Below are 25,527 nucleotides of genomic sequence, written 5' to 3' on the forward strand. Positions count from 1 at the left end.
CTGATGAGTCTCTTTCATGTTGTCCTTAAGCTATAGAGGCAGTGCCAAATAACTTATGGAAAAATAATAGTTTTATTGACCAAAAAAAAAGGTTTTAAGGATCAGAGTTCTGCCAAAGCACAGCTATGATTGGAAATAATACACATCTAAATCCAAACAAATTTAGGTAATGACACTTTGTAAGGTGTTTGCCCTCTGGGTTGCTGATGCATTATTATTATTATTATTATTATTATTATTATTATTATTATTATTATTTTTGGTGAGGCAATTGGGGTTAAGTGACTTGCCAAAGGTCACACAGCTAGTTAAGTGTCAAGTGCCTGAGACTGGATTTGAACTCAGATCCTCCTGAATACAGGACCAATGTTCTATCCACTGTGCCACCTAGCTGCCCCTGATGCATTATTTTTAGTTCTGGCTGTTATTTCCTTTAAGGTTTTTTTTTTTGAGGGGGGGGGAGGGTCTAGTATGATTTCAGCAGGAGACTCTATCTTGACAAAGGCTATTGGAAGATCCTCTTTGTGGTCTGGAGAGTGACTCAAGGATGGAAAAGAATGAGGTGGCTTTGGAAATAGATGCTTAAAAAAAGACCAGAGCTTCAAATACGCATATACCATCAGCCTGCAGACTCTCCCACCATCACCTGAGCAAAAGTGAAGGCTTGTCCTCCTCCCATGTATGATCTTCAGATTACATGTTATCTCTATGAGCGTTCTTGTTTTCTCTTCAAGTCAACCTTTGAAGGTCTATTTTGACCCCAAATGGAGGGTCACACGCTGTATTTCAAGCAGGCACCTACAATGTGCCAGGCACCGCACTGTTTCCTCATGGGTGTGGACCATGAAGGTCACTGACCCACCAACCAATGCTCCCAATGGGGCTGGCCAAACTCAACAGCTGCTCTTCCCTCTCCTTCCACCAGGGGTCTCTGTGTTCTCAGGATTGTCCCTCAACGTCCAAAGTTTCCCCCATAGGTTGTATTTCAGGGACCACATCAGGCCTCTGTAACTCCTGAAGTTAGGGAGGGAGGCAGGAAGTGGGGTGGGGGCCGGGCTGGGGAGGAGGTACAGAGCTTTAGAACTCTGCCACTAAGTCAGAGTCCTCAAGTTTCACTGGGCGTGTCTCTGAGAGCTGCCTCAGCTTCTGCTTCCACCAGCCCCCCCCTCCCCCCTCCCCCGCTGGTGTCCTCCAAGGTCACAGTGCTTACGTCTCCTTGGAAACGGGGATTTCATGGATTGCAGGAACAAGAGCACACACACACATACACACATGCATGCACACACATAGAGTCTGCCTTCCTGGCAAGGGGGCTCTGACTGCTTTGTGGGGAGCAGCCCCAGTCAAGCTCAACTAGCTCAGTGCCCACAACCTTGAAATTCTAATTCCAGAAGTAAATTGGGGGGTGGGCTGGGAGTGGGAGCCAGTCAGTCGGGGAGGGTCTGCCTGAAAGGGCTCAGTGCCTTGTCCTGACAGTCTGAACTGATGGCCCCCAGGACTGCTGCCCCTCATACTGCCCCCTCCTGCCTCTCACAGTTGTGCCCCCAGGGTAGGGGGTAGATGGCAGGGGTCTCAGAAGATCTTGAAGCCTTTTAGTAGGGTCAAGGTGGGAGCCTTGCGCTTGCTCTGGGCCCGGGATGACTTGACAGTCACGAGCTTGGCCTGGGCCACAGTAGGCATCTCCTTGTAGTTAACAGTTGAGAGGGTGTTGAAGGTGCAACTCGGCAGACCGTGTTTGGCGGTGAGAGGAGCCTGATGGAAAATGGACCTTTCCTCAGAGATGAAGAGGGGCCGGGTGGGTGCGCTCCTCTCCTGCTCCCTCCGTACCTCCCGGACGGCTTCATGGAACACATGCTGCACAGCCTCGAAATCCAGGCAGGCAGAGACCTCATAGAACAGACACCCAAACTTGCTGGCCAGAGTCATGCCCTCTGACTTGGTGACCTGCCTAGTGAGCAGAACAGAAAGGAGTGAGAATATTCAGGGGCAAACAACCCTCCCCAAAGGGGAACAGTGGGGAGGGGGTCCGGGTTCTACTTTAAGTGAGAACTCTAAACCTGGACCCTAACTACATGGCCCTGGTGTGAGTGCAGACTGGAATCCTGAGGCCACAGAGCCTAAAGGAAAAGTGCTGGAGTTATAATCAGAGGTCCTGGGTCCAAATCCCAGGTCTGCTGCTTGTTACCTGCGTGACCTTGGACAAATTACTTAACCTCTCTGGGCCTCAGTTTCCTCCTTCTGTAAAATGAAGGACTAAATGATCTCTAAGGTCCTTCCGGCTCTAAATCTATGATCCTTTGAGTCTGTTGAGGAAGAGGGAGAAAAGAGATGATTTGTGGATCATAGATAGAAGTCACCTAGGTCCACTCTCTCCTTTTTACATCTAAGGAAACTGAGGCCAAAAGAGGTGAGGTGACCTGTCCAAGGACCCATGGAGAGTACACGGCATAGTTGGGATTTTGTCATGGGACCTCTGACCACAAATCTAATGCCCTTCCCACTAAACATGCTACGTACAAAGTTCTTAGTGTTCAAAGATGAGTCACCAGTATCTAATGTATATATACAGGGGGTGAATGAATGAAGTGGGGTATGGTGAGAGAAGAAAACAATTCAGAGATGTATGGGAAGGCTTATATGAACTGATTCAGGGTGAATAACTATAGTAATATAAATGGAAAAAAACAACAAAGACACAATCCCCACCACCCCAGGTCTGAGAAAGATCCCTAAGAATAAGATAGGAATGATACAGATAGTATGTCATTAGGATGACCAAGCCTGTCCCCAAAGAAGAGATGAGAAAGTGCACCTCCCACGCTTCCGTGGAGAGATGAAGGACTGTGTGGAATACTGTAAAGGCTGTCAGACCCCCCCCAACCCCCCACCCCCGCCCCACCACATTGAGTTGGTCAATTTTGCTGAACAGCTCTCTTTTTATTCCTTATATGTCTTCTTTTTTAGTTGTTATTACAAGAGATGGCTTTCTGGCTAGGGAAGAGAGGACAATATATTTAGAAATGAAGATGTAAAAACAAAAGATATCTGCAAAAAATAGAATGAGGAGGCAGAGTGTGCCACAACCTCTATGAATTGTTCTGTTCTTCTTGTTCAGTTATTTTTCAGTTGTGTCTGACTCTCTGTGACCCCATTTGGGGTTTTCTTGGCAAAGGTCCTGGGGTGGTTGGCCATTTCCTTCTCCAGCTCATTTTACAGATGAGGAAACTGAGGCAAATGGGGTTAAGTGACTTGCCCAGGGTCACACAGCTAGTTAAGTGTCTGGGGCCAGATTTGAACTCGGAAAGATGAGTCTCTGACTCCAGGCCTGGTACATGATCCACTGCACCATTTTTCTTCTCCCAGTCTCTGGGCCCTTATTTGTCCCTCTACTGTATGCAGTTGCTGAGGATGGGGCAAAAGGGAAAGAGGAGGATGAGAATGATTGATTGATTACCGACAACCAAAGCAAAGACAAAAAAAATCAACTCAGACTGAACAATGAACAAGTCTGAGCTGAATCCTCCTCACCAGCGGCAAAGTGGGGAGGGTGAGAGGGCGGGAGGAGACGAGGAGGAAACAGTACACGGCTCTCATGTGCTCCTAATAAGCGGGCTAACACATCTCCAGGGGGTGACCTTCCCCTGGAGAACAGGAAGTGGTTCTGCTCCCTCTAAAACATATGGAGCCGAACTCAAACTTCCTCCCCTCTTTCTTCCATGGAAGAGGAGCCTCGAGAGCTATGAGAAGAGGGAATGAGAAATGAGAGAGAAGTGAGCAAAGAGAAAACCCCTAAGGGTCTTTTAGCCAAGTTTTCAAGGTTAAAATTCCTCGGAGTGATGACTAAAGACTTCCTTATGCTCATCCTACACAGCCCCCATAGCCCAGCCTGGGAAAGATCCCTAGGAATACTATGGGAATGATACAGACCTGACTGTGGAGAAGAGAAGGAACAAGAAAGAACAGCTCAAAAGTCTTATGTCTTCTATCACTTGACATCAAATTCAGCCGATTTGGGATGTCAAGGGAATTGGGAGCCTGAGATCTGGCGGGCTGACCCACTAACCCTTGTTCAGCAAAAAGACATGGGATGGGAGCGGGGCAGGGAGGTTCATTTAATGAGTGCCTGCTGTTAGACTGAAGAGATCTCTGCCAAGAACATGCCCTGACATCGGAAATTCCTTCCTTCCTTCCTTCCTTCCTTCCTTCCTTCCTTCCTTCCTTCCTTCCTTCCTTCCTTCCTTCCTTCCTTCCTTCCTTCCTTCCTTCCTTCCTTCCTTCCTTCCTTCCTTCCTTCCTTCCTCCCTCCCTTCCTTCCTTCCTTCCTTCCTCCCTCCCTCCCTTCCTCCCTTCCTTCCTTCCTCCCTTCCTTCCTTCCTCCCTTCCTTCCTCCCTTCCTTCCTTCCTCCCTTCCTTCCTTCCTTCCTCCCTTCCTTCCTTCCTTCCTCCCTTCCTTCCTCTTTTTTGTCTCCCTTTTCTTTCCTTTTTATTCCTTTCCTCAATTTTCCTCTCTATTTCCCACTCACTCCTCTTCCTTACTCCCCTTCTTTCTTTTTTTGAAACACCCTTTGTTATATTGAACCAAAATTCATTCCCCTGAATTCCCACCAGTTGGTTCTAAGTTTGGCCTCCCCAGACAGGAAAAGTCTATTCCAGATTAATAATAACTCATTCACACAGCACTTTAAGCTTTCCAAAACAGTTAACAATATCTCCTTCTTTGATCATCACAACACTGTAAAGTTTGTGCCGGGATGAGGAAACCCAAACTGAGACTTGTCCAGGGTCACATGGTTAATAAATGTCTGAGGCAGCATTTGAATCCAGGTCTAAGTCCAGCATTCTGTCTGTTTCTATGTGTTCTCCCACACTTCCTTTCCCAAAGTTGTCTTCTATATGAAACGGCCTTTTCAAATATTTTAAAAGAGCTGTAATGTCTTCCTTTCTTTGGTCTTCCTTCCTCCAAACTAAACATCACTAGTTCCAGAAACCATTTTTCACAGGACATGATTTTTAAATATCTTTCTCCCCTCCTCTGGGTGCCTGCTTATTTTTTAATGTCCTTGCTAAAAGGTGGAATCCAGACCCAAACACAATATTTAAGATGTGGTCTGATCAGAAAAGAGTGTCAGAGGACTATTTTATCATGCGATGTGAAGTGGCAAAATGGCTAGAGCATGGACCTGGTGTCAGGAAAACCCAAGTTCAATTCTGGCCTCAAACACATGCTAGCTGTATGACCCTGGGCAAGTCACTTAACCTGTTTACCTCAGTTTTCTCATCCATAAAATGAGGATAACAATAGCACCTACCTTGGAAGGTTGTTGTAAGAATCAAACAAGATGATATTTGTAAAGTATTTAGCACAGTGCCTGACACATGGCATGTGCTATATAAATGTTATCATCATCATCGTTGTTGTTGTTGTAATCTATGATCAGAACACACCATACTTCTATTAATGGAGCCTAAGACCTAGTTTTTTTTTAAGTGACTGTATCATAATGCTAGTTATGTTAACTTTGAGGTTAACTAAGACCCCTTAACCTTTTTTTCACATTCAGCCAGTTCTGGGCACAGAGTGGACTGTGAGCCTGAGATGGGGGTGACTGATCCACTAACCCTTGTTCAGCAACAAGGCCTGGGATGGGAGGGGGACCGGGGACGTGTAATGAATGCGTGGCCATGGCACCAAGTCAGCTCTCCCTTTCTCAAACCTGGGCGATTGACTTTTTGGTTCTAAATTCAGAACTTTACATTTCCTCTAATGGACTTTGTATCACTGGTTTCATTCAAGAACTTCAGCCTATTAATCATGACTCCAACATCCATTCTATCAGCAGTCCTTCACAGCTCTGTGCCATCTAAAAGAAAATTTGTTTTCAATTGAAAATTTTATGGGTGTGACTTCCCTTATATTTTTCTTTTCTTTCTTTTTTTTCTTTTCTTTTTTTTCTTTTTTTTGCAGGGCAATGAGGATTAACTGACTTGCCCAGGGTCACACAGCTAGTAAGTGTCAAGTGTCTGAGTTCGTATTTGAACTCAGGTCCTTCTGAATCCAGAGCTGGTGCTTTATCCACTGTGACTTCCCTTCTTGGCAGAAATGAAGGAGCAATGTACATGCTGGCATGCTTGATTGATGTGTTAATTTTGCTGAGCTGTGTTTTTTTTTTTAATTCTTTTACAAGATTCACTGGTAGAAGGGTAAGGATATATTCAGAAATAAAGGTAAATAAAAATAGCAATAAAATGTTTAATTCAATGGGTATGCCTTCTACGTTCTCATCCAAATCACTGATAAAATTGCTGAATGGGAGAGGAACAAGATAGGGAAGATTTTGACACTTGCTACCTGTGTGATCTTGGATAATTTACTCTATTGGGTCTTAGTTTCTATTCTGTAAAATGAGGGGCTTAGATTAGATAACTTCTATATTTTCAGTTCAAAATCTATGTATCTATTCAGAGAAGAGCTTTGCAGCACTCTACCAATAACCTCTTTTCAGGTTAGGAAGTAATATGCTCTATATCTGGAAGGGTTCTTAGAGACTCTCTAATTCAGATGTTGGCAGACTATGTACAGCCCATAGCCCAGATGCAGTCTGCAATCTGATTTTGTACGGCTGGTAACCTGAGGATGGTTTTGACCTTTTAAAATGTAATTGTTGTTCATTGTTCAATTGTGTTCGATGCTTTGTGATCCCATTTGGTTTTTCTTGGCAAAGTTACTGTAGGGATTTGGCGTTTCCTTCTCCAGCTCATTTGACAGAAGAGGAAACTGAGACAAATAGGGTCAAGTTACTTGCCCAGGGTCACACAGCTTGAGACCAGATTTGAACTCAGAAAAGATGAGTCTTTCTGATTCCAGGCCTGGCACTCTATCCACTTTGCCCCTTTAAAATATGATGAAACATTTTAAAATGTAAAAACCACCCTTAGCTCACCAGCTGTACAAAATCAGAGGGCAAGATGGATTTCGTCCTAAGGCCAGAGTTTGCCAACCCTTGGTCTAACTCTGCCTCCTTTTGTTACATGTGAGGAAACAGGCCCAGAGAAGATGGGCTTGCCCAAGGCTATGTAAGTAGCAGGCCTGGAATTTAAACTCCAATTACTGATTCCAAATTCCGTATTTGTGCCAGTACCCCGTGGCTGCCTCTCCACAGAAAGACAGGCAGCAAATCTAATAGTACGATCTAGCTCACATCCAGGGGGAATAACATGATAGACTTTGTGACATGCTTGGCTAAAATCAAGTTACACTGTGTCTACGGCCTCCTTCATCTCCTAACCGGGTGACCCTCTCTTCAAAGGAAAGGAAGCGAATTCATGAACTCACATCGGCACCCAGTGCTCATTGTGTTATGTTCTAAAAGTCTGCAAGGTTTCTAAATAGAAATAGTTTTAAAGAATTGTTCCACTGAATTTTCAAGCTTACCAATTTGTAGCTTCTACCCCTTTTTCAGACTGGAACAATATTCACCCCTTCTAGCATGTCTGCCCATTTGCCATGATTTCTTTTTTTCCCCTAAGGTCTGATTGTTAATTTTCATTTATGGATTTTTTTCCTAAGGTCTGATTATTTTTTAATTTATGGATTTCCCTCTAAAGTTTGATTAAGATTTAAAAAAAAATTATTATTAATTTATGAATGATTTCTTAAAGAATACTTACCATGGTTCTGGGAGAGTATTTGCAAGCTCTTGAAATAACCTAGGACATAATTCATCTGGGCTCAGGGACTTAAAAACTCACTTAAGTGGAGCTCTCATCTCTTACCTCCATATCTATCTGACCTGCAGTCTGTTCGCTACATTACTTAGCATGTCCTTTCCAAGTCAGAGGGCTCTTTCCTATCTGACAATTGGGTTTAAGGGACTCAGATACCCATAGTAACTAGCCAGCAATGAGGAGGTGGGAGGCAGGGTAGCCCCTGCAAAACAGTGGTAAAACTCTGTCTGAAGTCCATCAGATTTACCACCTAGTCCTTCCGTCTGGCTGCTGGGGAGAGACAAACAGATGATGGGTCCATACCGGTACTGGGCCATGTCCAGCTTGTTCCCCAGAAGCAGCACAGGGTAGTCGTGCTGGGTCTCCTTTGCATGGTGTGCGATGATCTCCAGGTATTGGCTACAACCCTCGAAGTTTCTCCTGTCATCGATACTGTAGACAACGAGGAAGGCTTGGGCCCAGCTTAGGTAGCGCTTACAGTTTCTGGGACCATCCTGGGGGTCAGAAAGAAAAACAGATGAGACTGCAGGTGGTCTCAGGCTTCAGTCTGAGACTGGAAGAGGCCAAGCCCCCAGCCCTCACCTGAGCTGCCCCGTCCTTTCCTCTCTCTCCTCCCTCTAGGCCTTTGTGCATTGTCCCCAGCTGAGCCCATTTCAAAGGGTCATTTGAATGTGGATTTGGCTTGGCATGAAAGGGGCCATTGTCCCCTCTCCTGCCAGAGAAGAGCAGACACCAGATCCTGAGGGCCAGCAGCCAAAGGCTCTAATGTCCCCGACCCCGAGACCTGACCATGCACGGGCGGCACCGGGTGGCCCTGTTGTAGGTAACTTTGTTCCCTTAGAAATCTTGCTCAGGAAGGACAACATGCAACGTTGGCTTGTTTTAGGAATGTTTTTATGATTCTTGCATTGCTCAAAAAGTCCCTCTGACGGGTATGGAAAAGAGTGTGGCGGCAGAATCACAGAATCACAGTCTAGCCCATATCTGACCAAGAATTCGCACTACAACCTACCCAAGTAGAATCCAGCCTTCACCTCTAGTGAAGGTGAATCCACTAATGCCCAAATTACTCCATGCCACTTTTGGTTTGCTCTAATGGTTAGGAATTTTCCCCTTAAGTTAAGCCTTATTTTGCCTCTCTGCAATTTCCATCAAGCCCTGCTGCCTTCTGGGGTCAAACAGAGTATGACTATTTGATGATGATAACAATAGCCAGCATTTAGAAAGCTGGTTAAGGTTTGCAACACCCTTGATAAATATTCACAACAACCCTGAGAGGTTGGTGGTATTATTATTATCCCCATTTTACAGATGAGGAAACTGAGGCATAGAGAGAGTAAGTAACTCACCCAAGGTCACCCAACTCATTGAGCTTCTTGGGTCTTCATGACTCCAAGTCCCATGCTCTATCCATTGAGCCACCTAGCTACCACATGAAAGCTCTTCAAATACTATAAGACACCCATCATAACCCCCTTGAGTCTTCTCTTCTTTGGGTTAATCATTCTCAATTCTCATGGCATCGCTCAAGGACATTCAGAGAAAGCCAACCTTTGCTGAGGGGAGTAATTGTTGGATGTATGCACATCTGTGGGTGTGCCCACCCTGTACGGCCATTTATTATCATGTGTATGTGGGTACAGGAATGTGTAAGTGAGGTTTAAGAGAAACTTAAATATCTATTTACACCTTACTAATCACTCGGGCGATGTCATCATCATCATCCCAGTAACCACCACCTTGATGACCCCTGGGATCTCTAACCATTCAGCCAATGTTCCACTTAAAATGGTATAGAATTTTAGAGCCGAAGGGACCTTTAAACATAGACTAGTAGAGATGGGAGGGTCCTTAGAACACCGCATGTTAGAACTTAGAACGCTAGATGTCAAAAGGCCAGCATATTTAAATGTAGACTGTCGAGCTGGAAGGGGACCTTAGAGACCATGTAATCCAGCTATCTCATTTTTACAAAGGTGAAAACAGAAGCCCGTAAATGGTGTCACACGGCATCCCCAGAAGACAAAGGAGAGGGAAACTCTCTATTCTCCTCATTTGCTGAAGATGAGCGAGGCTCAGGGAGGGTCAGTCCTTTTTTCAGGGTCACACACATGGAGGCTGAAAAGGACCAGCATCCTGTGCTCTGACCACCACTATTGCTAGGCCAAGAAATCCTCACCCTGAGTATGAATTTTGTGATACTCCTCCCTCCCACTCCTAATCCAGGGCCCAAGGCAAGAAGGCATGGGACCAGATCCTTGCTCAGTGACTTTGGGCAAGTCACCCTACTGCCTCTAGAGATAATGGGTTCCCTTTCACTAGAGGCTGTCCAGAAAAGGTCTGATGATTGCTCTGGGCCCTGCTTCTTTACCTGTGAAATAATACGGTTGAATTAGATCAATTCTGAGATCCCTTCCTGTTCTGAATTTATTGTCCCAGGCCACTCTGAGGACACTGGGGCTGGTTCTTAGAGGAGGGTCTTAAGCATTACCTGATCTGCAGTGTCCATCACTCTCAGCAGGATTGGTTGTTGGTTCACAGTCTCCTCTGAGGTATAGGTGTCTTCTGAAATACAGAAGTATTGAGCATGTTAGTTGAGGGGAGAGGATTGTAAGGAGGTAGAAAACCTTTACTTCTTCTTACTTTCTGTCATATGTTGAGCAGAGGCCTGTGGGTTGGTTTGGGGTACCATCCAGGACTCTGAGTCATCTGGCCTATGCGGTTGGGGCCTGAAGGCTTTCTGTGATGGTCACCGTGTTTGTCATAAACAGGTGTTCTGCCTTACATGCAGCTCTTCAGAAAGGCCCTAACAGCCAAGTCAGCCAGAAAGGGAATGTCCACAGCAGGCATTCCTTCCACCAATAAAATGGTAGGCCCTAGTCCAAACCAAAAGGCCAGCCCTGCAAGGACCTCTCTTAAGGTTCACGTTGCCTCCAGACTCCTGCACAGACATATCACCAAGAGAACCACTTCATGTGACACTGGGCTCATTTCCATTGAGCAAAGTCCTTGCTGGAATCGATTCTACCCATGTGAGTAGAGGGGAAGGATGGCCATGATTCCATCCCCTCTGCCTGCCCCTGAGACTCCAAGCAAAGTATCCTTCAGGCCATTGTTTGGACTTGCGTGATGAGGGACTGAGTCAGGCCCTGGAAAACAGACAAGCCTTGCTAACATCCAGCATAAATCATTAACAATCCTCACCCGTGGCCTGCTTTGGGGGCTTATATAAATAGCTATGATTATCTGACAAGAAAGTCAATGGAAAAAATGCCCCCAAATACTTCACTATATTTGGTCCAAGAACAGCTGTCCCTAAATTTTCGCATCTCATTCAGTTTGTTTTATTTCCCTGCCAAAGTGGCCCAATGAGCTCTCGTGGGGCCTCCCAAACAGGCAAGGTGCCCTGTGCAATCTCAGCAAAGACATTGGGCCAACCCTGCTCAGAGATGCTTATTCCTTATCTGTCCCAACATGTTCAGAGAGAGAGAGAGACAGATAGAGAGACAGAAACAGAGACAGGGACAGACACAGGGATGCAGAGAGAAATAGATAGGCAGAGTCAGAGAGAGAGAGACAGAGACAGAGACAGAGATAAAGAGAGAGAAAGACAGAGATAGAGAGACAGAAACAGAGACAGGGACAGACACAGGGATGCAGAGAGAAATAGATAGACAGGCAGATTCAGAGAGAGAGAGAGAGACAGAGATAAAGAGAGAGAAAGACAGAGATAGAGAGACAGAAACAGAGACAGGGACAGACACAGGGATGCAGAGAGAAATAGATAGACAGGCAGAGTCAGAGAGAGAGAGAGAGAGAGAGACAGAGACAGAGACAGAGACAGAGACAGAGACAGAGATAGAGAGAAGAGAGATGGGGAGAGCCAACCACAAGTCCATGGAGGAACCTGACCCAGCATCCAGCATCTGACCGTAGATCTTAAGGTGGAAAGTATCTTAGAGGTCATCTAGTCCACCTCACCCCATTTTATAGATGAAAAACCTTGGACTCAGAGAGGTTAATGGAGTAGCCCAATATCACACAGCCAAGATGTATCTGAGTTGGTATATAAACTCAGATCACCCAGTCCTGAACGCTTCCTATCTCATCACTCCTCTCCAGAAGATATCCCAGTCTCATGTATGAACTGTGTAGGAACTGCTTACCCAGTATGATCTGAGGGACATCCTGCCAAATGTTTTCCTTCAACGGCCTGTGCATGAAGTTCCCACCATTAGAGACCCCCCCCAAAAAAAAGCTTTATAGTATCATAGAAAGTATGTTGGGAGGGAGGACCCTATTAGCACACATTAACTCCTAAGCCCTGATTAATTTCTTAGATTGGAGAATGGTTACCTAAGAAGGTACCCTAGAAATCAGAAAAGACTTGTAAGTGTTGAAGTAGGGAGGAAAGAAGGGAAGGTCTGGGGTAAGGACCCCCTACCTCAGGGGCAGCTCAGGAGGCATGGTGAATGGAGCACTGGGCCTGGAGTCAGGAGAACCTGAGTTCAAATCTAGCCTCAGACACTTACTAATTGTGTAACCCTGGGCAAGTCACTTAACCCTATTTGCCCCAGTTTCCTCAACTGTAAAATAGGAATAATAATTCCCAGTATTATTGCAAGGATCAAATGGGATAATATCTGTAAAATGTTTAGCACGGTGCCTGGCACATAGTAGGTGCTTAGTAAATGTTTCCTTCCTTTAGAAAGGCCAGAGTGAAAGGGAGGTGGGGAAGGGGGAGGCCAGGCAAACATCAGGCAATGTGAGAACCCTGGGCCACTGGAAGGACAATGTCTCCCCTCTGATGTTCCTTTCTTTGTCCTATTCCAATCCTATGCATCCCCTAAGGCCCAAGTCAAACTCAAATCCCTTGTCTGCCAAGAAGCATTTTGTGACAGTTCTAGTCCCCGTTCCTTTCTTGGGTCCTCTGAAGTCCCAGAACACTCAGGGACTCTCCCACACAGTTTGGCCTTTGATTAAGACCATGGACTTCAGAGTTGGAAGTGATCAAGTCTCCCCTCTCCCCTTCTCCCCTTCTGGTGATCCCATCAGCTCCCACGAAGCTGATGATCATCTCTCCCCAGATGGCCGCCAAGCCCACATGTCCAGCCCTAGTCTTTCTCCTCCTACATTGCTAGGTCCTGGCTGGACATGTAGAGAGCCCATTGAGATCTCAAATTCATCATGATTATCTCCCTCTTTCCTCCCTAAAGCTACCCTTCCTTCCAATGCACCTGTTTATGTTCTGTTTCTCTTTTATTTTAAGGTTGAAGAAACAGACATAGAGAGGCAAAGGGATTTGCCCAGGGTCATACGAGGAACAGAGTCAGGATTTGAACTCAGGTTCTCTGACTCTGAGTCACTGTTTTTTCCTATACCACGGCATCTCTTGTTTTCTGGTTTTCTTTTTGGTGTTTGCTTTGTTCTTTGAGGCCAGTGACATGCCCTTCTATTTCTTAGTTCTCATATCATATTTTTGTTGTTGTTGTTGAGTCATGTCTGATTCTTCATTACCCTATTAGGGTTTTCTTGGCAAAGATACTTGAGTAGTCTGCCATTTTGCAGATGAGGAAATTGAGACAAACAAGGTTAACCGACTTGCCCAGGATCACACAGCTAGTAAGTGTCTGAGGCCGGGTTTGAATGCAGGTCTTCCTGACTCCAGGCTAGATACTCTATCTACTGCATGACCTAGCTGCCCATCATATCATATATTAATATATTTTTCATTCTTTTTTTGTGGGGCAATGAGGGTTAAGTGACTTGCCCAGGGTCATACAGCTAGTAAGTGTCTGAGGTCAGATTTGAACTCAGATTCTCCTGAATCCAGGGATGGTTCTTTATCTACTTATCATATATTGGGGAAGCTAGGTGGTGCAGCAGATAGAACATTGGCCCCAGAATCAAGAGGACCTGAGTTCAAATCTGGCCTCAGACAATAGCTCTGTGACCCTGAGCAAGTCACTTAACCCCAATTACCTCAACAACAACAAAAAAAGGGGAAAAAATCATATATTAGCAAAGTTTCTTGAAGTAACATAAACACTGCTTTTCAAACTTTCATGATCTCTTCCCAGCAGAGAACTCCCACAAGTTTTTTTGATACAGAAGGCAGATAGTTATCTAAAGAGTCACAGCCCTTCAGAGATGACTCAGTGGAAAAAGACCAGGCTCTAATTCTGGCTCTCTGTGATTTGGGGGCAAATCACTTAACCTCTCTCCTATCAACAGTTTCCTTAGCTGTGAAGTGGGCATAAAAATACCTCTTCCTCCTTCCCTTAGAGGGACTGTATGAGGACCCAGTGAGATAGGTATAAGTTCATTTCAAATACATAGAATCAGAGGTGTCAAACAGCTATGCATTCAGCCCATAGCTCTTGAGTGGGCCTGAATCAGATTAAAATGTAATTGAAAAATATTTAAGAAAGTAAATAAAAATATAACAAAACATAGATAACATCACATTTTAAAATTAAGTCAACACATGGCTCATAGATTCTTATGTAGGCAACTCTTGAAGACTATAAAATTACTGTGAGACTATAAAACTATACTGACATGCACAGGTGGAGGGAGTTTCCACATGGGGGGATCCCTTCATGGATGACATATGTCTGAGCCTGTATGTATGTATGTATGTGCATGTATATGTGTTTAAGTGTAAGCATGTGTGCATGTGCATGTGTCTAAGTGTATGTGTATGTATATGTATGTATATGTATATATAATTATTATACACACATATATTATTATTGTTGTTGCTGTTATTATTATTATTATTCACTTCTGCCAAGAGCTCATCTCTTCCTCTTGAAGCCACAGACTCTCCTGCCCAGGAATGGGAAGCAAGGACCCCAGAGCAGCTCCCTGCATCCCCCTGCTCTATTAGGCAGCAAAGGAAGGCGAGAATGTCAGAGGTCCTTCTCGGCACTGGCATGGCCAGACAGAAGCACCATGGTGCGGTGCTGACCTCACAGAGTACACAGGAGTACATGCCCAGGCTGAGCAAGTCACGGAGTCAGGGGACCAAGGACCAAGGTCAATATTCCCTCCCACATTCCAATGACTCACTCCATCCTCCATTCAGAACTACAGACTTAAGGAAGCTCAAACCACCAAGTACAAATAAACCCCTGCAGGACTGAGATCTGTAACTAGAGTTGGGGCAGGGGGACTTTTGCTTAAAGGGGATAATTTAGATAGGGTTGACCGTACTACTCTGCTAATCCACTGGCACCCTTGCTCCCTTGCCCAGCTCTGTACTCCCCTGCCCACCCCACCTCTGGGCACCCTTGCACTGCTATTCAGGTCCACCCCGGCAGCAATAACAAGATCACACTTTTGTCAGGGTAGAAAATTCAAAGCATCCCAGGGTGCGCTTCTTGCCTCCCCCCACTCCCCCCAAAGGTCACACATTCCTAGTCCCCAAACCCTTACTTAACCCTGCTGAAAATTTAATTCTGAGACTGCGCTCCTTCTGGGGTCCTACTTGTGGTGGGGAGAAAAGGAAAACTCTCTGTGTGTCACTGGCCCTGGTCATTGAAGCATTCCTGGCATAGTTATTCTTGGGTGAAACTATGAAGCGGGCAGTTTGTCTTCCCGAGTTCCCCCCTCCCTTTTCAGCATCCTCCTCACTCCAGGTTTCTACTGTCTTCACATTTCCCTCTGTTCTCCCTCCCACCTCCCAGCAGTCCACCTTGGCCTGCTCTCTCCAAGCCACAACCCACATCTAGACCTTTTCCTTCTCCTCCCCCAACAAGCTAAGTACACTAGCTTATCCCATGTCCCATTCCTTGGAGTCCTGCTCTATTGATTAATCTTGAGCAGTCATTTAGCATCTCTGAGTCTGTCTCCTCCCTTGTCAAATAAGAGAGTTGGGAGATGATTGCTAAACTACCTCTCATCACAAAACCTTTTTGTCACTTTCTAATTCAGGCTACTGTTAATGGTGGCTAATAATAAAAACAATTTGCAACAGGACTACTCCATCCATCCTCACAACAATGAGAGTGGCACTACAGGTATTACGCCCATCACTAGGCTCACACATTCTCCTTCTCCAGTAATTTAGCCTCATTTTAAATGCACCAAGAGTTGGGCGGAGTGCTTAAGTTTGGAGACAGAAAGACCTGTGTTCAGGTCCTACCTCTAACACCGGCTAGCTGTGTGACCCTTGGGCAAGCCATTTCATCTCTACCCATCTCCTAGCAATCCCTAGGACTTATCTACTAAGTCATAAACCCTCCAAGACTGGTTATTCTGCCACTGGTGGAGGGAATCTTCACCCAAAGAGGACTAACAAAATCATAGATCCTTTGTGAGATTCAGGGATTTGTGAACAATGTCTTAATAACCTGAAGGAAGGACTTTAATGGTGGGAATCTCAGGGTCAATTAAAAAAGATCCATGGTATGACTATTAAGTCAAATGACTGATTTCCTTGTGTGGCTTGGAAACTCATTTGGGAGGATATTTCACAGGAAGAGCAAAAATGTTAGTAATGATGGTAGCACCATTAGGATTATAAATGGAGAGAGCATCAGAATAGGAGAGAGGTCCTGGGTTCAAATTTCAGTTCTGCAATTTACTACCTGTGTGACTTTAGTCAAGTTTCTGGGTCTCAATTTTCTTATCTCTTAAATGAGGGGGTGGGGCAGCTAGGTGGCGCAGTGGATAAAGCACTGGCTTTGGATTCGGGAGGACCTGAATTCAAATCCAGCCTCAGACACTTGACACTTACTAGCTGTGTGACCCTGGGCAAGTCACTTAACCCCAATTGCCTCACCAAAAAAAAAAAAAATTAAAAAAATAAAATAAAATGAGGGGTTATAAATAGGAGCTATTAATTCACACATAAGGATTCCTGAAGGTCATATGTTGACATAATTTAGACTAGATGACTTCTAAGTCTTTGATCTTATACCTTATAAATAATAGTTATAAAGGGCTTTCATTTTCATCATCTCATTTGATTGTGACAACAATACTCTGAGATGTATTTCTATATTCATGCAATGTTAGAGCTGCAAGATACCTTTGGCAGCATCCAGTCTAATACCCTCATTTTACACTTGAGGAAATGGAGATTCAGATGCTGAATAACTGGCTCAAGCTAGTAAATAGCTGGGCATAGACTTCAATGAGCCCATTACTCATGAGGCTCTGTGGTAGAGCTGAGTATACAAAGACCAAAATGGAAAACAGTTCCTACCTTCAGAGAGCTTACATTCCAGGGGGACAGCAGCCAGTATAACAGTTAAACAGATCAATTAAAACACATAAAAAAGGAAGGAAAGCACTAACAATTAGGAGGGTTAAGAAAAGATTTGGAGAAGGAAATGGCAAATCATTACAGTATCTTTGCCAAGAAAACCCCAAATGGGGTCATGAAGAGTTTGACATGGCTAAAATGACAGAAGAAGAGAAAGAGGAGGAGAAAGAAAAGGGAGAGGGAAAGGGGAAAGGATAAGGTAGGGGAAAGAGGAAGAAGACAGAGGAGAAAGAAGAAGAAAAGAAGGAAAAAGAAGGAAGAAGTAAGGAAGCAAGGAAGGAAGGAAGGAAAGAAGAAGAAGAAGAAGAGATTCCAGTAGGAGATACCACCTGAACTGACTCTTGAAGGAAACTAAAGATTCTAAGGAAGGAATGCCTGAAGGAAGCCAATGCAATGACAAGCAGTGAGGAGTTTGCAAGTCAGTCGCTTTGGCTGGAAGACAGAATACATGACTGTGTGAAATAAATCTGGAAAGGTAGACTGGAATCAGATTATAAAAGGTTTCAAAAGCCAAACTGAATTTGCATTTTATCCTCCAGGCAATGGAAAGCCACTAAAGATTCCTGAGCAGGGCAGTGATGTCTTCAAATCAGATCTGTGCTTTAGGAAGATTGTTTTTAGCAGTTGTGTGTAGAATGGATTGGAGGAGAAAGTCTGATGGAAGCAGAGAAAGCAAGGAGGCTGTTTATTGAAGTAGTCCAGGTGAGAGGTGATGAGGGCTTGAACTAGGGGGATGGCCTTATGGGTGAAGAGGAGATAAGATATAAAAAAGGGAGTTGAGATTGAATTGACTAGACTTGGCAATTGACTGGACATGATGGGTGAGTGAAAGTAAAAAGCTAAGGGTGACTCTGAGGCTGTAAATCTTGGTGACTGGAAGTGTCCTCAACAGAAATGGGCATTTGAAGGAAAGGTAATTTTAGGAAGGAGAGAGGAGAAAATAAGCTCTGTTTTGGACATGCCTGTGGGCTATCTAGTGAAGATGTCCAACAGGGAGTTGGCAATGTTGGCAAGGAGGAGAAAGATCAGGGCTGGATATGTAGATTTGGCAGTCATCTGTGTAGAGATGACAATTGAATTCATGGGAGCTGATAAAATCACCAAAAGAGGGGGTAGAGAGAGAAGAAGGTCCAGGAAACACCCTAGGGATACCCATGGGTAAGAAGCAGGGCATGGAAGATGACTCAGAAAAAGGGACTGAGAAAGAGCAATCAGAGACATAGAACTGAAGAGGGGGGAAGTGTAATAGGAACTAAGGGAGATCATATCCTGGAGAAGGGGGTAGTCAGTATCAGTGGGGAGGGCTAGGTGGTGCTGCAGTGGATAAAGCACCAGCCCTAGATTCAGGAGGACCTGGGTTCAAATGCGACCTCAGACACTTGACACTTACTAGCTGTGTGACCCTGGGTGAGTCACTTAACCCTCAATGCCGAACCCCCGCCCCCCCCCAAAAAAAGCTCAAGAGGGGTCAAGAAGGATGAGGACTGAGGTAGAAAAAAGAGTCATTGGATTTAACAATTAAGATAATATAAACAATTTCTTTGGAATTATAGGCTGGAAGTCAGATTGTGACGGGTTTAGAGGCAAGTAGCAGGTGAGGAAATAGAAGCTAGGGATATAGAGACAGCTTCTCTACAAGTTTGGCCATAAAATGCAACAGAAATATAAGATGATAGCTGGAATTTCTGAGCATCAATTTTCTCATCTGGAAAATGAGTGGTTTAGACAAGATGATCTCTAAGGTTCCTTCCAACTTTAAAGTCCTATGGTTCTGCATCAAGTCTAGTGGGCTTTACCATACTATTATCAGCCTCTCCAAGACCACACTCATTTGGATGGATAAGCTCTGATATGGTTTAAAAAAAAAACCAAACCCAACAACCTTCTTTTTACTGTATAGTTTGTCTTGTATTTTAAAGCAAAGTATTTCAGCATTTAAAAGAGGGCCAGCCCCAGACAGGGAAGGAGAAGCAACACAGTCAACACTGACTGTGAGGTAGTTTATTCCTTCCTCAAAAATTAATTTTAGTGAATTAATCTGTTGATAAGATATTATAGCTGGGAAGTACCATCTACTCTAACCCCCCTGGGTTACAGATGAGAAAATTGTAATCCACTTGAGAAATGAAATGACTTGCCCAAAGTCACATAAATTGTTAAGTGTCATAGCCAGGGTCACAGGGTTATAGATTTAGAGCTGGAAGGGAATTTTAAAAAGTAAGGAGACTGAGGATGACAGAGCCAACATGACTGACTTGCTTGTAAAACCTGTAAGCACAAGGATTGCTTCATTTTTTGTTTTTGTGTCTCCCACGCCTTGCCCAGTGCCTGGCACATAGTAACCCATTAAATGCGGTTGATCAATTGAGGTCTTACAAGTAAGAAAGCAGGAGAGCCAAGATTTTAATGGAGATCCTTTGATGCCTGAACCAGTACTCCTTCCCCTACACCCACTTTATCTTGATAATTCACCTCTCCTCTTCCCTAATCATAGCTTTAGAGAAGTCTTGGGGGTGGCTGGAAACCAGGCCTCAGTGGGGACAATCAGGGATGGAGACACTGTAAAGAGAAACAAGGGGACAGGGAAGTGAGAAATGAGCATCTTACCCAAATTGGGATCATATTCACTGATAAACCGCTTGGTCAGAAACTTCACGGTCAAAGCTGCAAAAGGCAAAGGACAAATAAAGATCGTTTTTCCAATCTCCTTCTGCCATCTTGGGCTCTTTTCACTGGAAGCCTGCACACAAATGTTCTAGAGAAAGGACCAACCATTCTGATCCTTCTAACCCTTCCCTGATGCCCCCCCTCCCCCCAGCTCTCCAGGAAAAAAAAAAGAGATAGAAGCCTCTAGAGAGGGCTTGGCACCATTAAGATCCTCAGCCCACTCCAAAGGAATCAGAGACAAGGAGATCACATGTCCCTCCTGTAATACTCAGGGATTTCAAAAAGCCAGGGATTAAAACACCAAGTGCAAATGATGGCTACAGTGAGAGTTATGCAAAAGTTGGACAAGCCAAGAAGCTGTAAGTTTCCCCAGTCCCTTGCTCAGAGAAAACATAATAAGGGAAGAGCTTCTTGTCTGTCGGAGTGTTTTCATTGAATATAAAATATTTGGAACAAATTTTGGAACATAAAATTCTGGAACGATTTTTTCAACATACGAAGCACATTTATCAGTTAGCAAAGTCAACAGAGGTTCGTTCTGGGTACTGAAATTAGTCATGCAAGGTCAGATGTTAGGCTGGTCTCTAAAAAGCAGCAGTATATTTTCTTAACTAAAAAGTGCTTTTCTAAGTGCTGCTTAAAACTCTTTCCCAAGGTTGGAAGGCTCTGTGATTTTGCAAACTACTGTCTAGGGAATACATATTTGAAAATTTAAATTCTTTCGTTTATATAGCTGTTGGCGAAATAAAGGATGCTATTGAATTCTGTCTTTAGTTAATATCTTGATTTTTAATGCTAAGAAGACAATCTCTTCCTATTTAAAAAATGTATATGTTCTGCCTTGACACAATGAGCAGTTCCCCCCAAATACATAAAGGACATTCTCTCAGACAGGCAAAACTTCCAATGAGGGGGAGAATAACCCCTTTCTGCAGGAAAGAGATAGGGACTTGACCCGTGATTTCTTTGTTGTAGGAAACTTTTGGATAATGAAACTCCCTTTACCAACCCAGGGTAGCACTTTCTTTGCAACTTGTATAGTCTTAGTGAGTTGCCAAAAGCACTGGAAAGTTAAATGACTTATCCAGAGTCACACAGTCTGTAGGTAGTAGAGAAAACATTTAATCCAGGTGGAGTGGATAGAGCACTATGCCTGAAGTCAGGAAGACCTGAATTGAAATGTAGCCTCAGATGCTTATTAGCTGTATGATCCTGGGCAAGTTACTTAACCTCTGCCTGCCTCAGTTTCCCCATCTGTAAAAGGGGGATAAAATAGCACCTACCTCCTAGCTTTGTTGTGAGGATAAAATGAGATGATAATTTAAAAACATTTAGCACAGTGTCTGGAGCATAGTAAATGCTATATAAATTGTTTTTTCCCCTTTCTTAATAGTATTTTATTTTTTTCCAGTTACACATAAAGATAGTTTTCAACATTTATTTTTATAAGATTTTGAGTTGCAAATTTTTCTCCCTTCTCCCTGCCCAAGACAGAAAGCAATCTGATAGTGCTATATAAATGGTAGCGATCATCAACATCATCATTATTATTAGCACCGAGGCCAGCTCTTCATATATTATACCATGCTATTTCCCTATCCACTTTTCGTGCTTCAGGAGAACCGAGTACCAATTCTGTTCTATACCAGGGTACCAGTTTTAAAGTTGCAGTCTGCTCACCTATCACAGGCCTAAAAGAATGTGATGGGGGTGGGGGCAGGGGGCAGGGAAGGACCCAATCGGGCTTAAGTTGAATCAGCCACAAATTGTAAGGTAAGCAGAGAGACCTCAAAAAAAAGAGCCCTGCTGACTAGGCCTGGCCAGGATGTAAGGGGGAACAGACATTAGAACAAAGTCCTAAGTCCAAGCTGTCATTTACAAGGCCATGGTTGCTTTTAGCTCCATTTCCAAATTCCAATTCAAGGTACGTTTATTAAGTATCAACTCCTTGAGGGCAAAGATTGTGTTTTTGCTTTTTCTTTGTATTCCTAGAAATTAATACACGGTGCCTGGCACATATTCGTGGCTTAGCAAATGTTTGTTGACTGACTGACAGCTTGGGAAGATAAAAAGTGTAAATAAAATAGGATGCTTGCCCTCCAGAGATTTATAGTCCTGTAGGGAGATAAGATAAACCCAGATAACTAAAATACTCAGTAAATAATACATGATGAGTGCATTCAAGAAAGCAAAACAAAGTGTTAGGTAGGAAAGTCTCTGGAAGGAGAGACTGCTTCTGCAAGAGTGAGAGGGCTTTGGATTTCTCAAGACTCAGGCTTTTTGCCTCCATGATTTCCCCTCCTCTCTACACCCAACCCTATCCTCTCAAATAATCGATTAACCAACATTATTAAGTTTTCATGCACCAGGCACTGTGCTAGGTCATAGTGATAGTGATACAGACAAAAAAATGAAACTGTCTGTGTCCGCCTTGGCCAGATCTGCCCTAAATCAGGTTATAACCTCCCATAGGGATGGGGATGGGAATGCAAAGAGCTACTGGACCCATGATTTCCTTGTGGTAGGGAACTCACAGATGAAGCCAATGGGGCAGCAATTTATCTGCAATTCAGAGTTGCCTAGAGCACTGAGAGTCTCTTGTCCAAGGTCACACAGCCAGTATGTGAACCTCCTTCTGGCTTTGACTGATTTTCCCATTGTCCAAAAGCCTCCACTCAAACTCCCTGTTTGTCTTCCCAGGACTCTTATCTCCAGTCTGTGACTGACTCTGTGCGTTTAGGAGGTCTGGCCTTGGCTGGGCCTGCGTAGGTGTCACCTCCAGGTGTCATCCCTCAGACCCTAGGAGGAGGGAAGAGTAGAAGGAAAGAGAAAAGGCTTCTCGTCTCCACTGGTATAGAGAAAAGTGTGAATGAAGGACAAAGGTGACCTGCCAATCAAGCACAACACAGACGGGCACTTCTATCTATACCTGTGCGGGGGGGCGCCCCTGGGAGGCAGAAGGACAACAGTCCCGCTCTCTTTCCCCACCCCACTCACCAGACTTCCCGGCTCCTCTGCAACCCAGGATGGCCACGTTAACCTCTGGGATGGAACTGTGTACTAGGCGCTCAGGACCAAGGCTCCCAGCCCGGGGTTTGCCAAACACCGACGACATGACAGGTCCGGAGGGCAGAGGACCCCTAGGGGCGGAATGTCGCCTCTAGGAGAATAACAGAGGCGGGCGGTGGGCGGCGGGCTCACCTGGAAAAGGTGGGGAGAGAGGAAAGAGGCCAAAGAGGGGATGCCCTTAGCACCGAGGGGAGTCCCTCGGTGCCACCTGGAGCAGGCAGGTAAAGTCACCCCCTCACCCCCCGGCGCTCGTGCCCCCTCTTCGGCTCCAGCCCAGGTCCCCACGTTGTTTAGCCGGGTGGCTGTCGGGGACAAGAACCAGCCTCTTGGGAGCCCGGGGCGCCGCGGGGGCGTCCCGTCTGGGTGTGCGCGGGTTCCGAGAGGGAGAGCTGGAACACAAGGGCCCGCGCCAGGACCTCGTATGCCGAGGTTTACTCTCGCTGTCTCCCCATCTCCCTCACCGCCACCCCAAACCTTGTCTCCACCGTGGCTCCGGGCTCCAGCTCCAGCTCTATACGGCCCGACCCGTCCCTCTCTGGTGTTGCTGGGGCCCTCGGGGGAAAGAGGAGGAGGACCGGGCAGGCGGAGCCATCCCCTGAGCTGTGGCCAAGCTCCTTGTAAGGACTGCAGACTCCCCCCACCGCGGGGGGCGCATCTCCCGGAGAAAGCATTTGGGTGAGTTCGGGGGGGAGGAGGTCACGTTGGGTCTCCCTGGCTTTGGAAACCTTGGAGAGAGTTATTGTTCCCATTTCACAGGTGAAGAAACTGAGGTGACAAGACTTGCCCAAAGTCACCAGGACTAGAACATCTCTTGACTCCCCACCCAGTTTTTATTCCGTAACGCTAGCCTGATAGCGTTCCTCCAACTTGGGGTGGTTAGAGTGAGGAATGCGGTAAGAGTGGCAAGGTGTGAGAGGGAGGGTAGAGAAGAAGATAAAAATCTGGGCTCCCTCATTGCAGACACACCTTCCCTTCGAATGGAAATTCAAATAACTAATGTATCCCTCTCATATTTGAGTTGTAAGAGATCTGAGAGAATCGTCCAGTCTAAGTCTCCCATTTTATTTCTGAGGAAACCAATCTTGAGACACAGGCAAAGGAGGGGGTAGGGTGGGAATCTGTCTGAGTTTCCTGTAAAGACCTCTTTTTCATCCAAAAAGGAAAACCATTTTCCTGGACAGAGCTACATGAATATTTATAGAATCTAACTGTGTCTCAGGGAGATCATTACAAACTATCCCTGTTATTAAGACTGTAAGGTGTTGGGAGGAATGTGTTTATATTTCACTGTCTGGCTGGGATTGCTTAAAAAAGCTAATAGCCAGGGATTTTCCTTTTGAGTTGAAGGAGGAGGGGAAGTGAGAACCCATTTCCATTTGTCCTTTCAACCAATTCTCCATGAGCATAGATGGTCTCAGGCCTGGACCTACAAACTTAGAGGACCCAACAAGGGAGAAACAAAGAGAATGCCAGTCCAGAGGCAATATGGTACAATCCCTTGGAATATTAGGAATCTGGGCTTGAGTCCTGGTTCTGTTATTCGTTACCTCCCTGGTTGGATTACTTACATTAAGCAGCTAGGTGGCCTAGTGGATAGCGAGCATGCTGGACCTGGCATCATGAAGACCTTAGATAAAATCTCACTTCATCTACTTATTAGCTGAGTGACCTTGGACAAGTAATTTAAACTCTCAGTCCATTTCTTTCTTTGTAAAATGAAGCTAATAATAATAATGACGAAGATGTAAAATGAAGCTAATAATAGTACCTACCTCCCAGGGTTGTAGAAACCCTCACATAAGATACCATATGTAAAGCACTTGAAGGGTATGTAAATGCTAGCTAGTGTTATTGTTACCTGTGTGTTTCTTGAGTCACTTGCTGAAAGTTGGGAAATCTCTAGTTGATCTCTAAAAGCTGCTTGCAGTTCTAATAGGTAGTTGCATTGCAAGTTGGGAAAAACTGCCTTGGGCCATATGAGTGTGTGTGTGTGAGTGTGAGTGTGAGTGAGGGAGGAGCCAGTGCTGAGACCAAGAACCAGGAAGCTAAACCTGCCCTATGATTTTATCTGAGTCATTGAGAATCGCTGCTAAAGTTGTAGCTCCCAATCAAAAACCACTCATTCAAAAGCCGAGAGTGTGAGCTGATCACCAAACACACCTGAATCCCTCCTTCCCCAAGGCCCCAGTGAGCCAGTGCTGGCTCATCCCCACAATCTGGGGAGTGGAGAGGTCGAGACAAACCACACTGTGCTTCTTTGTCCCTACCCCATTTTTGTTAAAGAACAGAATGAGTTTTCTTAGGAAGGCATAGGATTAAAGGAGGAGGAGGAGGAAAAGGAGAAAGAGGAAGAGGAAAAGGAGGAGGGGGAGGAACAGGAGCAGGAGGAGGAAGAGGAAGAGGAGAAAAAAGAGAAGAAAGGAGAAGAAAGGGGAGGAAAAGAAAGAAGGAGGAGGAAGAGGAGATATAAGAGAAGAAGGAAGAGGAGGAGGAGGAGGAGCAGGTAGAGGAGGTGACTATCAGATGATGCTCAAAGAGACTGGGGGACCCAGTTACCATTAGCTGGATCCTAGGGGTAGCTAGGTTGCGCAGTGGATAAAGCACCAGCCCTGGATTCAGGAGGACCTGAGTTCAAATCCAACCTCGGACACTTGACACTTACTAGCTGTGTGACACTAGGCAAGTCACTTAACCCTCACTGCCCCTCAAAAAAAGGGAAAAAAAAAGAAAAAAGAAAAAAAGCTGGACCCTTCCTTATATTCCTTTCCACCATACACATTGGTTCCTTCCAT

The 25,527-nt window shown here is 45.0% G+C and overlaps 1 protein-coding gene across 1 annotated transcript; it reads right to left on the reverse strand.

The window, feature by feature from the left end:
* Positions 1–305: 305 nt before the first annotated feature.
* Positions 306–23,251, reverse strand: RASL12 (RAS like family 12). The gene is made up of 6 exons (XM_043987123.1): positions 23,210–23,251; positions 22,664–22,826; positions 19,607–19,663; positions 10,217–10,290; positions 8,029–8,219; positions 306–1,948 (listed from the first exon to the last, which is right to left on the reverse strand). Exons 2-6 carry the CDS (start codon positions 22,779–22,781, stop codon positions 1,573–1,575), a joined length of 816 nt encoding a protein of 271 aa, XP_043843058.1. The 5' UTR covers positions 22,782–22,826; positions 23,210–23,251; the 3' UTR covers positions 306–1,572.
* Positions 23,252–25,527: the final 2,276 nt, after the last annotated feature.

The sequence above is a fragment of the Dromiciops gliroides genome, chromosome 2 (genome assembly GCF_019393635.1).
Source record: "Dromiciops gliroides isolate mDroGli1 chromosome 2, mDroGli1.pri, whole genome shotgun sequence".
Classification (NCBI taxonomy): Eukaryota; Metazoa; Chordata; class Mammalia; order Microbiotheria; family Microbiotheriidae; genus Dromiciops; species Dromiciops gliroides.

Bases quoted from the DNA above. Each gene is read 5' to 3' on its own strand.
- RASL12 (XM_043987123.1), bottom strand. From the start codon at position 22,781: ATGTCGTCGGTGTTTGGCAAACCCCGGGCTGGGAGCCTTGGTCCTGAG. The intron at 19,664-22,663 runs GTGAGTGGGGTG...TGCCTTTTGCAG, and splicing joins CAGAGGAGCCGGGAAGTCTG to CTTTGACCGTGAAGTTTCTG. The intron at 8,220-10,216 runs GTAATGCTTAAG...TCTGACCCCCAG, and splicing joins TGATGGACACTGCAGATCAG to GATGGTCCCAGAAACTGTAA.